The sequence below is a fragment of the Phoca vitulina genome, unplaced genomic scaffold (assembly GCF_004348235.1).
Source record: "Phoca vitulina isolate PV1807 unplaced genomic scaffold, GSC_HSeal_1.0 scaffold8, whole genome shotgun sequence".
NCBI classification, from domain to species: Eukaryota; Metazoa; Chordata; class Mammalia; order Carnivora; family Phocidae; genus Phoca; species Phoca vitulina.
In genome coordinates this window covers 62,071,148-62,086,190 of record NW_022589711.1, presented here as the reverse complement: position 1 = coordinate 62,086,190, position 15,043 = coordinate 62,071,148, and the positions used below count along the sequence as shown (strand labels likewise).

The 15,043-nt window shown below is 35.3% G+C and overlaps 1 protein-coding gene across 1 annotated transcript; it reads left to right on the top strand.

The window, feature by feature from the left end:
• The first annotated feature begins 2,608 nt into the window (after window positions 1-2,608).
• LOC116633707 (pericentriolar material 1 protein-like) lies at window positions 2,609-13,822 on the top strand. Its single transcript, XM_032406272.1, has 2 exons — window positions 2,609-2,648; window positions 13,127-13,822. Exons 1-2 carry the CDS (start codon window positions 2,609-2,611, stop codon window positions 13,711-13,713), a joined length of 627 nt encoding a protein of 208 aa, XP_032262163.1. The 3' UTR covers window positions 13,714-13,822.
• Window positions 13,823-15,043: the final 1,221 nt, after the last annotated feature.

The window sequence follows — 15,043 nt, the reverse complement described above, 5'->3', positions numbered from 1 at the left end:
ATACAAGTACAAAGATATCATAAGGTTGGGACCTCTGAGTCTGACAAACAAAAAGCCGATTCTGCGTCTGCAGCATGCTGTAGACACATCTGGCTTACTTTAGCTCACAATGGAGAAATACGAATTGTGCTAAAAAGCACTATTTGTGCAAATGCAAATAATATTCCATCTGCTCAGGATTTTTTTTTCTTATATAGCTTTTGTTCCAGTGTGGTAAAAGCCTGTTTCTTTACCCTGAAGTGCTCCTGCTGATGAAGAGTGAAGTACATGACAATGAACTAAAATCCATTATCAAACAAATACAGTGAGCTTTTCAGCAAGTCATCACAGGGAATGTTGCCTTTTTCTCTGGCATTAAGTTGAAAGTGATTTGTGTTCATGCAAATAAGACAAAGTGGTAGGGTTTTTAAAAATTTATGTGTGTGTGTGTGTGTGTGTGTATTCCATACACTGTAGTTTGCTCTGTAAATCTTTCTATCTCTCTCGGTGGGGGACGGCAGCAGAGAAGCATTTTGGCAGCCTTTAGATTTCCTTATGGTTTGAGTAGTGGTGAGTTCTCAACAGAAGAATTTGAGCTCTGCCTTATGCTGTCTTGAATAAACTTACTTGGGAATTGGGAGAACTGCTTTCCCAGCTCCTGAGAAGAGCCTAGGGCAAGCTGGAAGAAAACTTAACCCCTGTGCTACTGAAACCAAACACAGTAAGTTTCAAGAGATCCAGCTCTGGGATTTGTTGGTGGTGACAAAAGTAAATTATCCAAGTTCAATCTTGAACATCTCTGAGTGCTCCTCCATTCCTTTCGGTCACTGGGCCTTAATCTGAGGGATTTGTGACAATTATACTCTTCCTAAAATTAACAGGCTATTTTTCTATTTGCAGGAGGAATATAGATCCGAGTGACAGTTACATTACTACTACAACACAAGACGTTGATAAGCCAACTCCAGAGAGCAGTTGGATTCGGGAAAATGAATTCAGCTTTCTTTTCAGTCCACTTGGCCCTTAGCTTTGACCTTTGTTGCGCTTCCTTGTCCCCTTCTCCTAAGATCTATGATTTCTATTTCGACAAAACTGAAAAAAGCAAAAGAATTTGATCCTTTCTTCCTGAGATCAGAGAAGTAGGGCAGAAGAAGATTATAAGCTTGTATGAGCATGAAAACACACTTTTATTTTACACAAAAATTGAAGGCTTATTTTATAGCATTTCTGGCTGCTTTATTTATGCCTGATGATTTTATTCAGTATCAGTTGAGTTTTAAATAATCTAACTAATATTTTGGTCTTTGTGAAATTTGAAGAATATTCTTTTATGGAACAGAACATTTTTGGAGGTTTGTCTTTTTTATAATTTTTATAGTTTATAAACTTCATATTATGCACTGCTCTTTCAGGTTTAAGTTTTATAATACTATTTTCAATTAACATTGATTTGTGAGTTTGAATATTGATGTTAAGATTCAATGAAATAATAGATGTAAAAAGCACTGGAATTATTTGAGAAAAAGTTGCTACAGACATCTAAGATGTTAATGCTGTTAATGCATATAATTTATAATTCTGGGGGAAAAAATGATTGCCAGAAAATGAACAGTATTTCTTTTGTAGAGTACACCATAAACATCAACAGATGATTATTTTCTTATAGCTTACTTTCTAGAACATATATTAAACTACCTTTTACAGCACAAGTAAAACCTGAAATTAAGCACTTGAATGCACAATTGTGTTGTATCAACAGTTTTACAGTGAAGCTACCTGCAAATATTAACATTTATTCCACAGAGTTCAATTTAACAGCTAAAAATGTGATCTAAAATGAATTAGTAATTTAGAACCAAAAGCTACTAAACTACAATGGTTATCTTGCTGTAGTGTCTATAATTATATTTACAATCTTGTAGTGTATTTTAGAGCTACTGAGAATTGTAAAGAAATAAAATAATATCTGCCCTAATAAGGCCTCTTATATCAAAGGTGATTTCCTTTTATGTTAAGGCAAGATAACTTTTCACTCTTTTCAACTTCAAAGGAAAATGCATTATTCCAAATATGTTTTAAACTTTTAACATAAAATCCTTACCCATTAAACCATTAATATACGGTTGGTCAGGAAAATGTCTCATTCCACTCACAATAATGTCTCAGTTTAATTAGACCCTGAAAAGTAAGGGATTTAAATTCAATCCTGGCCAACATTAATTATAGAATTCTTAGTATTGTAGCATGCCCTTTACTAAGTTCCTAGGATATGTCCTATGCTAAATAAAAAGGAAAATTAACTTCTGGGGACAAAGGACTGACTTTTGTAAAATATTGTATGTATTGATATGTGCTACGTCATCCTAAAGTCCTTTCCCAAGACTCAAAGAAACAACAGAACTCTGAAGTCCAGGAAGTTTGAACTTTGAAGGACTAGAACTTATCATCATCATTTTCCACAAGGGGAGGGTGCCAAAGACCTGCTGTTTCTAACAGCTGTGAATCTGAACATTTTTTCAGCCTATTTAGTAAGGAGAGGACTCCCTTAGGACTCCCTTTATCTCTCTTCTATGGCTCCTCCTTAATCCTAGTTAAATGGAGAGTGGTTCCACGTACAGCGGCTATAGCCATGGCCAGGGAAGAAGGACTCCTGGGCCATTTCATCAAGTGTAGGAACAGAATCTAGCAGTGACTGAGAACAAAAATGCATAGGCACATGCCAGCTCCTCTCCAGGTCTGTTCTGAGATCTTTGCCTCTTCTCACTTCAGTAGGAGATGTTTTGCTTCTTTATCAATTAATCAGTGGGGTGGGGGGTGGTTGGGAAAATTTTATCTTTAAGTAATCTCTACACCACACCCCCAACATCAAGACTGGTAGGCTCCACTGATTGAACCAGCCAGGTGCCCCAATCAGGTTTTTATTAAGCATTCATTTTCATATCAGGAGTTCTGTGAACTGTCCCCTCAGACAGCATGCTGAAGGGCAAAAAGCATTGACTCAGCATTCTCATCCCAGTTCTATTAATTATAAGCCTTCTCTGTGACCTTGGTCAGTCCCTTAGGTGCAATTTTAATGTGGCTCAGTCTTCTCATCTGTAAAATAGTTAATAATACCTGCCCCATTTGCCTCTTGGCATTGTTCCGAGAACTTAAAAAAAATTAAGTTATGGAAAGAATGCTTTAAAAATTGTAAAATACAAAGCAGACAGAAAGTGGTAGTATTATTGGACTTCATTCTGTGTGATTAATAAATTGCTGTAATTTCTCAAAGAATAGGTGTTAAATAACTTCAAAATTGCAAAAAAAAATCTATTATGAAATGCACTTCAAATATCAAATGAATACTGTCAACTCTAGCTAGTTTTGGTAAGTAGTCAAATGATTTGAAAGTTATTGTGGGGCAAACAACAAATACATATTATTTTATTTACTAATTTCATTCATTTACTTCTTTATTTCAGCCAAAAATTTAGGCAATGACTTTGAATTTCCCGAAGTCAAAAAGAAACAATTCTTGGTCAATGAATACTTTGTAATTTGGTCTCAGGTTAAGGCAATAACAAAAATTAAGTAGGAGGTCACTAGTGTTCAGTACAGGATTCCTTCTTGGCATTCCTTAGGATGTTTATATGTTTTTCCAAATTTCCTATTCTGAGGGAAAAAAAATTTTAAGAAGGTGGAAAACAGGAAATAGGTCATAATTACCTTTTGGGAGTTAAGGCTTAATGATCAACAGATGCATCAAGTTTGAAGGAATCCACTACCACCAAGTCAAAAGCAGAAAACACTATGTGCTTAAGTAACAGTTTACCCATTCTGAAGCATGGGTCTGTAGCCTCCTCACCAATCCCAAAACCAAAAAATAAAAAGAATATTAAGTAACCAGAATGTATGTTATAACACCCAGGCAGTAAAATTTATAGTCTGTTCATAGGAGAGAACTTAGAACAGTAATCAAAACCAGTTTAGTCTTTAAGAGACATTTCTAACTTGTTTCGAGGCCAATAGTGATTTAAAGCAGCAAATCAGGAAGGGAGAGAAGGGCTGCAGAAGCAGACCTTAGTATATTAACAAGAAACAACAATATTAAAGGAAAAGAAAAGAGACACCATAAAAAGCGAAGCAAGAATTCAAAAAGGATGGCCATGTGGAATTACTTAAGGGTGTGGCAAATGGTCTCACACACGTCAGATGAGCCCTCTATAATAATCTACAGAACACTCTTGGAAATATTTGCTTATTTAGTGCACAAATGATTGAAATTCATACTAGAAATATTAAAATATAATAAAAGCGTTGATTTTTGAAATGTTTAGTCTGTAGGAAGCAATACACTTTGGCTATATAATGTAACTCACTTGCCAAGAACTCAGAGTACCCAGATGTAACTATGTTTTTACCTTATTTTAAAGCCAGCTCAATTTTACCACAAGTATATGATATTCTTGGCTCTCCATGGCTGTGGAAGGTGTACTAGAGTAGTCTGTCTGTTGCTTAGGATCTGTTTTCCAACTGTTTCAACATGTTATCTCATGATTGCTGCTTTTGAACAAAAAAATAGATTTGTAGAAAGGCTTTGTTAATTTTTCTTTAATAGCAGCTCACACTTGATATCTAACCGATGGATCCCTATGCAGGGTACTCGTAGACCAAGAGGACATAAGAGAAGCCACTGACCTATGGGAAGAAATAATGAGTTTTTATTTATCTTTATCTTAAAAAGGAATAAAATAAACCCTAGTGGTATCTAATATATACTTGACAATGACACCCTAAATTGGTCAACCTAACATAAAAGGTTTGTCAGTGTGGTGGGGGGAATTCGCGATTTTAGCAATGTAGACGGTCAACAGGGAAGCCCTAATTCTTCCACAAACTTTCGGCATGTTTTGGCCTGTTGCAGTTTATGTGTGAGGCTAAATATATATACAGATGTTACTTTACAATATCTGAAGTAGGTTGGGAGGGAGCAAGAAAAGCCTGGTATATTATAGATGTGTGCTGGTAGTTTCTTCAAAAACTACTTAAAAGAGTTGAATGTAAAGGAGAGTTGTGACATTTTTTTAAAAAACAACTGCTCATGATTTGTTGACCTTTTCTAAGATGGTAAGTGCTTGGCATTGGGGTGTTACCAGCAGATACTTTTATAAAATAAATTTAATAATGATGATGCTGTTAGTGAGGAAAACAAGTTTTCTGTAACATAAGTAAACAAAATAAATGATTTTAAATTAGTTATCTCATATTTATCTCTTTCTAGTTTCTTATTTTGTGAATTTTTATAATGTACATAATACACAATGCTATATGTATCTAATATACATTCTTTATCACATATATGTGTACAGTAATGCATCTAATAAATAAATATATCAAAGCAACATGCTCAAGCATTTTTTGCTGGTGGAGATGTGTGATCCACTAACTCGTGCATAATGACAGTAACATTTTCATATCTAATGACATCTTGGTGATGACAATCACATATTATTACTGGCAATAGTCTAAAGCACTATGGAATCCTGCTTTTATTTGCTTATCACACTAAACTTGGAAGAGGTAATATGTATCAATCAGGATGCTTACAGCTGCAACTAACAGTGACCTGTCAGAAGTAGTGTGGGCTTCAGACAAAGGGATATAAGGGCTTCAGGATCTACTTCACATTATTTTCTCAGCTTTTCCCTTCTCGTTGGGTCAGCTTTAGTCCTCAGACTGGCTTGCCTCATAATCTCAAGATGACTGCCAGTAGTAGACAGAAAAATGGAATTCCTTGTTCATGGTCAAGGGAAATGTAGGTGTGTGTCAGAGACAGACAAACAGAAACTAGCCTGCCCATCTGTTAAATTGCAGGAAACTTCTTTCCCAGAAACCCCGAGCAAGACTTTTCTAAAGTCTTTTTGGCCCAAATTAGCTTAGACAGGACCCTATCTAAACCAATCTGTGTTAACCATGATAAGACCACCATAACTGGCCACTAAAGAGTGGGACTAAAATGCCTAGTGAGGAGTCACCCACAGTGTTCACCAGGTACTATTCTCCCCATTTAGTAGATCCTTCCCACTTTACTACTCCAAGTGGAGTAAGCAGTTTAACCAAGGTTACCTAGCAAATTGACTTTGACTTGACTGAACTGATCATTCTTGTCCTCTTCATAATTACCATTTATTGTAATAATTATTTTATTATTGCCAAAATAGTGATAAAATAACTAAGATTTGTATTGTATAAAAGAACACAATATTAGCGGGGAAATATCTGCAGATAAATAGATCTAATAGATAACTGAGAAATAAGTCAGAAAGTATCATAAATCCATGAGATTTATCCAATATAAGAAATAGGAAAAAGTGCCCTACTTTATGGAAAAAATAAAACTAACACCCTACCTCTTCATAAAATACAAAAATTACTTTCACATGATTTGTATCAAACGTAAAAAATAAAATTATAAAAAGAGAATTAATTTTAAGCAATAATTTTTCCCCTCTCTGAAGTAAAATATTTGGAAGTAATATTTATAGAAGTATTAAAATGTATAATATTATAAATAAAGGATTTCTTTTTCACCATAAAAATGTAAAACTATATAAGGTTTAAAACATCATAATATTAAAAGGCCAAAAATAAATGCAAAATGATAAAGGATTTATATTTTAATATATAAGTAGTTCTTATAAGTCAATAAGAAAAAGATAAACACACCAATAGATAAATGATAAAAGGATAAGAAAAGATGATTCACCAAAGACAATTCAAATTCCAATAAAATTCCAATTAAAAGTTCAAATCCACTAGCAACAAATAAGTCTTATTTATGTTAAATAAATTTATACAAGAGCACTAAATTAGAAACAATCTAAGCATTCAAAAATAGCAAATGGTTTGATAAATTACTGTAAGATCATTCAATTGAATATGTTGCAGTCATTAAAAATTATGCTTATAAAAATATTTAAGTCATGAGGAACCACAAATGTTACTAAATTGAATGTGTATCAAATCTTAGGAAATAGGGCACCTGGGTGGCTCAGTCGTTAAGCGTCTGCCTTCAGCTCGGGTCATGATCCCAGGGTCCTGGGATCGAGCCCCACATCGGGCTCCCTGCTCCGCAAAGAAGCCTGCTTCTCCCTCTCCCACTCCCACTGCTTGTGTTCCCTCTCTCGCTGTTTCTCTGTCAAATAAATAAATAAAATCTTAAAAAAAAATCTTAGGAAATACAATATGATCTCAATTTTGTAAAAAGATATATAGATATACGTTCAGAAATAAGCTGAAAGACAATATATTCAAAGATCTTTGGAATATGGAAAGATTTTCATTTTTTAACTTATATTGTTCTATAATTCCCAAATATTCTACAATGAGCACCTAAGGATTTTCTTGAAGAATGTATTGAAATCCTTCATATTTTCAAAGTCCTGTCCTCTTTTAAGAAACAAGATCTCTGCTTCATTCATGGATGTACATATTGAGGAGCTATATATGGAGGTCATACCAATATACTATAAAAACATATATGAGATCTAAGAGTAGAACAACAACAAAAATATTTTTACATACCTACAAATGACCAAAGGAAAGTTATACATGGAAATCATACCTCTAATACTACAAAAAAAATGTATAAGATCTGAAGCACATTCTAAAAAGCCTTCCATACCTATAGCTGATTACATGAACTAAAGTAAGCCTAACGTTTATTGAGCACCTACATACTCAAAAGTAAATCATTTTCATATATAATCTTATTCAATCCTCCCAACAAACTATGAGTAAGGTATTATCCCATTTTTATAAATGAAGAAACTGAGGCTCAAGTAAGGTTATATACCTAGCCAGAATAGCATCACTAGGTAATGCTATAACGAAGTTTCAAATCTAGCTCTGTCAAATTCAGTAGTTCCTAGCTTTGTACAACCCCACTCATGCTGCCTTTCAATCAATTTATAGAGAAACAACTGATCAATTAAATGATGAATTAATTTAAAGCAAACAGTCTGACAGGAAAAGCAAGCTACAGTTTTTGAGAAGTAGCATGTGATTGGCTTATTTGCAAAACTTTATTTTGGCTTTTTGTCTGAATGATCCTGATAATTTAATTCATTTTCTATTTTCAATTTAGATTTATGTTTCTTCCTAGTCTACAACCCTTAGAATGGATAGGAAGCTGTGTTTGCACAATGCCAACCATGCTGACAACTTAAGCTTATCTAAAGGAATAGATGTTTCTCTTTTCATGCAGGTGCTAGATTTTATGCAGACGCCTAGGGAGTAATGACACTCTGATTGTCTTCCGTGGGATTTCTTGGCTCAAACCACCAGTGCCAGGATAAAAACAAGACAACTAAGAAGCTTCAGCTAGTTATGTATTTTATAAACAGAGAATTAACATATCATGGTTCAAGGAGTTGACTGATCTTAAACTCTGTATTCTGTCTTTTTGAGACAACTGACAAAACTCTATTAGTGAATTTCACTTTGCAAATTTCAGAATAGTTGTATTTTAAAGGCATCCTAAGACCACATAATTACACACTGAACTTTAGGATTAATGATGCTGGACATAGAAATAGTATTTTTGATCCAGTTTTCTCAAGAAACAAACACTTTATCATTAAACTTTATCAGGAGGAGAGAGGACTCTATTCGAACACTGCTGTGGACCAGACCTGAAAATGAAATTTTCTTCCAGTATCTTGCAATAGCAGATTTTCAAAATCATTTGTATGTCTTTTAGTTGTGTTGCTAGGTTTGTTTGTTTGGGATTCTTTTTGAACATCCATTTTGAACATTAGTATAAGCTCGTTGGTTATCTTTGAAAGATTTCTCCCAAAGAGGAAAAAAAATGGTTAGGTAAGATTAGAGGCACAGATGACAAAAAAAAGAGGTGTCTCCCTCCCCACTCTAACATACTTTTCTAAAACTGCTCCACTCTTACCTCACACATATACTGCAAATACATATTTTTAATTTTATTTTATATGTTTTAATAACTTCTATTACCAAGATACTCTTAAAAACTGCACCTAGGCACAAAGCTTATATCAAAACACTATGAAAAAGATCTTAACAGCAGAAACTGATGAGCATATTTTATTTTCCAGAATTAGGTTAAGACACTACTTGGGTAATGTAACCATCCTTCCTGACACAGGATGCAATTGTCTTAAAAACTGATCTCTTTATACTGAGATTTTATGAAATGGCTCGAAAGTGTTCTTTATCTTTTTCACTATGAACCGCAGCTGAAGTTGCTTTTCCAACAGGATTTTGATATCTCTTTTAACACCAAAGCATTCACTGCAAGGGTAGAGCCTCATCAATGCTTACTCAGCCTTCAAAGACATGGTCATCACCTGATACATTCTAAGAAATTTGTAACCATAATTGAACAAAGCAAAATAATTAACAGAAATTAGTGTAAGTGATTGGGAACTTTGGACTTCAAAATAAAAACTTTTCACCTGTCCTTAAAACCAAAACCAAAAGGTCAAGTATTCATTGACCAATAAAGACCCCCCATCAGCTAGAAAACACCTTTTGAAATCCAATTAACTCTTTCACACAGTCTTCATTTTCTGTTTTATCAGAAAGTTAAATTTGCCATTCTATACTCCAATAAAAGTTAAGTTGTTTTGATCTGATAATTGTAAGATGTACTGTATGTATCTTAATTTGTAAGTTTTTAATGCTAAAGCTCAAAGCTGTTCAGATATAACAGGAGTGCTGGAAATGAGGTACAAAATGCTGGAATTCAAATTAACCAATAAATATATTTTAATATATATCAGCAGGACTCTAGAGGATTCCATTAATGTTGAAAAATAGAAAGGATTTAGGTTAATTTGGTAAGAAGGCAGGTCAGAACGTTTACAACAGTGGTATAGAATTGTATAGAGATGCAAAATTTTTCAAGAGAGCAGAATTTTTTCAAAAACGCTGACTCTAGCTGTCACAGCCCTGCCTTGGCTAAATCCAGTAGAGAGATAGGAGGACTTTCTAATTTGCTTTCCCTCTATTTTAATAATAGCTGTGCATAAGTAATTTATGAAAGGCCAACCAGGCAGTGGGCAACAGAAAATTAAACTCATTTTATCTGAAAGCAGGTGGATTTCTATATATCATTAGCATGCATAGAATTCTCACAATGTTATTTCTCATACTGATGGAATGTAACCAAATAATATATGAGTTTTTTGCTTATGCACGAGTGAAATTTTTAGATAAAAGTGCCAGCCCCAATGGCAATTTTCTGCAAAACGAAAACTAATTCTGTGAAGCTTCTTATTACTGGAAAGACTCATTTGGCTTGCATTAGAGACTGACATAAGTGACTTTAGGATTTTACTAACAGATTAGATGAGATGTGCCACATACTGTAATATCATTAGAGAATGTAACAGCACTGGAACGCTTTGGGGCACTTATTAAGGGTACCGGCACAAGTAAATTGTTTTCCTTTATGACACAAGCTTTTAAATTTTTTCTCTGATTAGAATGCTTTATTTTTATGGATTTTTTTTGACATTTAAAACAACTTTTATTTTATACTCCCCAAAACTGCACACAAATTATGTTTTGCATGATTCAGCTCAGTGTTACTAAATGCATTATCTATGCCTTATTTCATGAATATCACCTAGGCAGAGGGTAGATATGTATTAAGAAAACAGCTTACACAATACTAAAATCAGAACTCTTCTAACAGAATATTATCCTAACTTACAGCAAAGACTAATCTTCATGGCTCTGAGGAATTTTTGCTATTAGTACCTTTCACTAACTCAATGTTTGTGTGGATTCTACTCTCAGCTTCTAACAAAATCTTAAAATTAGATCATTAAAAATGGTGATTATAATATGAATACTCCTATTGTTCTGTTTAACTTCCAACCTAAAATTCATTCAAGTATATGAAATATTATAGTTTTTTTATTCTGATGAATCTTCCCTTATCAAAAATTACATATCAAGCAAAATATTTCTTGCTAATGTAGGCAAAAATATAAGGTGAAGATGGAAATGTTTGTCACTTTATAAAAGAAGCTATGGGACAAGCGACGGGTATTTGGGGAATGATTTTATACTCAATATTTCTTCCTTTCTGAGTCATCTTTTCCCGATATAAGTTTTTACCTCTTCCTGGGTATAGAGAGGGTTGGTTTTTTTTTTTTCCTTTTTAAAAACCCTTTTACGCTTCATCGACAGAGAAGGAAATTAATGAGAAAATGTACACACAAAGTTACCTAGAGAACAGAGGCCACATGAATGCATTTGCAAATGAGCTACTGGGTGTCCCAAACTACAGAGTACCGAGGTTAAGAGCTGTGGAGTCACACACACAGTAGATTTGAGTCTCAGCTCTGCCACTTTACTACCCACCTGATTTTAGGCAAATGACTTTCATTCTCTGAGGTTTTATTTCCTCACCTATATAATGGGATCATGATAGCAGTGACCTTGAACGTTCTCCGTTGAGGAAGATCACATGCAACTGGATCACCCTGTGGTTCATGGTCTATCTGTACAGTGGAAGGGGAGGCACCTGGAAACAGAGGGTGGCCTGATGGGTTGAAAACTGTCAGACCAATTCTGGAAGGTCTTCCAGATTTCTACAAGAACTCAAGATTGTATTAGTTATGAAATAGAATGTGAAAATAATCAATGAGACAATCCTCCATGAAGTACCCAGAACCAGGGGCTCTTCAATCTAGGAATAAATGAAGCCAGTCATTGCTATGCTCAAAAGCCACCTTTTCTGAGAACTGGGCTGGGCAGAGTTATTCAGAGTCCTCTGTGTGTTTCTAATGCTATTTTTATTAGCACACTTACCACACTGCGTCGGTATTATTTACTTCAATATCTTTCTCACACCTTGAACTCTTTGAGGGCAGGGACTTTGCCTTTTCAACTTTTTAACTCCAGCTGCTAGTACGCTGCCTGATAAATAGAAGTCACTAAAATGAGTGCCTATGCGCATCCTGTGAACTTGTAAAAACATTTGAAACCTGAAAAAAAAAAATTTATTACAAAATACAAAAAACCTTAAAAGTAAATTAGCAAGTGCTAATTAAATTTCCATAAACTGGCACTATAGTGCATTCTTCATTGCCTATGAAATTTAATATTCATAAAACTTCATTACATTAAAAAAGGTATATTTTCTCATTGTAAAGATTTTTGAAAATATACGATTACCAAGAAATTATAGTCAATCTTAAGTTATACAAAACTAAAAAATTTTAGATGTAAAAGTATCATGATCCTTTTAAATTGTATTTACAGGAAAAAAATAAATATAGTTAATGTGGGATGTCTGTGCATTTTGATGTGCTATGATGTGGGGTAGGGCCTATAAAAGTGGGAGGTCTTTAACAGCCTGATAACAGTGGAAGAGTAGGCCAGAATTTAAACAGGCTGGCTGAAGCACGGTGAGACTAATCAAGAAAAGCTTCTTAGTGGAGGTTTCCCTGATCTTCAGTATAAAGGTGGGAGAGAGAGATGGTTTGGGAGAAGGGGAGTTATGCCTCACCAGAACTAATCTTATAAGTAAGCAAAGTAAGAGACTGGGAGTATTTTCCAAGGTGCTGGACAAGACCCTTTGACTCATCTGCACCCCCACCATCCCCAGAAAACTTTTCCAATACGTCCTTTGAGACTTCAAATTCTACCAATAAAGACAAAATTTATTATCTAAAACTTGTGTGGGCTTGTAAATGTAGATGTGCCTAAGAAACATAACACTTTAAACAATATAATTCATTTAGACCATGTTGAGTTTAAATCTTTTTTTTATTTATTTATTTGAGAGAGAGAATGAGAGAGAGAGAGAGAGAGAGCACATGAGAAGGGGGAGAGTCAGAGGGAGAAGCAGACTCCCTGCTGAGCAGGGAGCCCGATGTGGGACTCGATCCTGGGACTCCAGGATCATGACCTGAGCCGAAGGCAGTCGCTTAACCAACTGAGCCACCCGGGCGCCCCTAGACCATGTTGAGTTTAAAAGCTTCTTTCTTGGGGTTAGATTTGAAAGAAAAAAGGGCATAAAGGCACTAAGTGACCAAGCTGGGATATGATGGGAGAGGAGCGGAAAGCTTTCACCCAAGATAAACACAAACTGTACTGAACCATCTGCTGGAGAAGTAAGTGTGGGTTGTATTTGTTGTACTACAACATGACTTTGAAAAATCAGGAGAAAGCAAAAATGTCTCATCAGAACAAGAACCCACTACTAGTAAAGATGACCAAGATAGCACTCCTGTGAAACCCTGTTACCTCAATATCTTGGAAAACGAGCAACCTTTAAATAGCGCTGTCCAGAAGGACTCTCTCACTACCATTGATTCATCTAAACAGCCTAACCCTTTGCCTTTACCTTTAACTGAAATTGAAACCTTGGTGCCTACAGTCAAAGAAGTTAAATCTGCTCAGGAAACTCCTGAGAGCTCTCTGGCTGGAAGTCCTGATACTGAATCTCCGGTGTTAGTGAATGACTATGAAGCAGAATCTGGTAACATAAGTCAAAAATCTGATGAAGAAGACTTTGTGAAAGTTGAAGATTTACCACTTAAACTGACAATATATTCAGAGGCAGATCTAAGAAAGAAAATGGTAGAAGAACAACAGAAAAACCATTTATCTGGTGAAATACTATGTGAAATGCAGGTTGAAGAATTAGCTGGGAATTCTCAGACACTAAAGGAACCTGAAACAGTGGGAGCCCAAAGCGTATGAGATGTCTTCAGAGGCTCATCTAACTCACTTTACATAGTCAATGCATATATGAACATGGCACTAAATAAACATCTGTTTTGATCTGTATAAAAATGTAAATTAGTTTGACACTGCATTCTTGATAGGTGAAAACCCCTGAGGGCCCCTGAGTTGTGGAGCAACCTGATCAGACAAGAACAGAGAATCACCTGGACCTGAGAAAGGAACAAGGAACACATAAAACGAATAGCGGCAGCCATATGCTTCTTGAGCCACTGCAAGACAGAAAACACAGATTCATCCTATAAAGCTGTTCAAGACAGAACAGTTGATCTTTTAACATTATCTATAGCTAGTTCTTTTATAGATTTAATTCTTAGAGTTTATCCATATGTCCCAACGAATAGGTGGACTAAAATGGTCTCCAGGAGAAACCTATCAGTGTTTCATGGCCACTTGAATTAATGCACGTGTAATGTTTAAGGTTAGCAACAGCTGGGAAAACACCCTACTAAGGCAATACTTTTAAGTTATTTATTTATTTAAGTAATCTCTACACCCAATGTGGGGCTCAAACTCACAACCCCAAGATCAAGAGTTGCATGCTCTTCTGACTGAGCCAGCCAGGTGCCCCTAAAGCAATATATATATATATATTTAAAGATTTTATTTATTTATTTGACAGAGGGAGAGATAGCGAGAGGAGGAACACAAGCAGGGGGAGTGGGAGAGGGAGAAGCATGCTTCCCGCTGAGCAGGGAGCCCGATGTGGGACTTGATCCCAGGACTCTGGGATCATGATCTGAGCCGAAGGCAGACGCTTAACGACTGAGCCACCCAGGCACCCTAAAGCAATATATTTTTAAAAGAAACTTAATTAGGGGTTCCTGGGTAGCTCAGTCAGTTAAGTGTCCAACTCTTGATTTCGGCTCAAGTCATGACCTCAGGGTCATGAGATCGAGCCCTGTGTCGGGCTTGAGCTCTCTCCCCTCTCCCTCTCAAATAAATAAATAAAATCTTAAAAAAAAAAAGAAACTTAATTCAAGTCAACAAATAGAACTACAGTATAATGCCAAGAAATTGGCAGACAAAAAGTAATAATAAGAGTATTTGTGACTCTGTGGGTCTCAGAAAATTCAGTGAGGCATGGAAATACTCAGACCTCACTGTTGGGGTTGAGTAGACCCAGGAAGTCTTTGAGCTCATTATTATTTCTCATTAATACCTAAATTTATTTTTTTTACTCTAAAAATGGAAATATATGCAATAGTTGAGAGAAGAGTTGTTTTTATCCTGTGTTTTCCATGGGTAAAATGATTGGTACCCAAGGTATTATCAATGAGTTCCCCCA

What these genes read in the sequence shown, in the direction of transcription:
- LOC116633707 (XM_032406272.1), top strand. Translation starts at nt 2,609, where the DNA reads ATGGCCAGGGAAGAAGGACTCCTGGGCCATTTCATCAAGT. An exon ending in CCTGGGCCATTTCATCAAGT is followed by an intron (nt 2,649 to 13,126) that starts GTAGGAACAGAA and finishes TGGAGAAGTAAG; the next exon opens with TGTGGGTTGTATTTGTTGTA.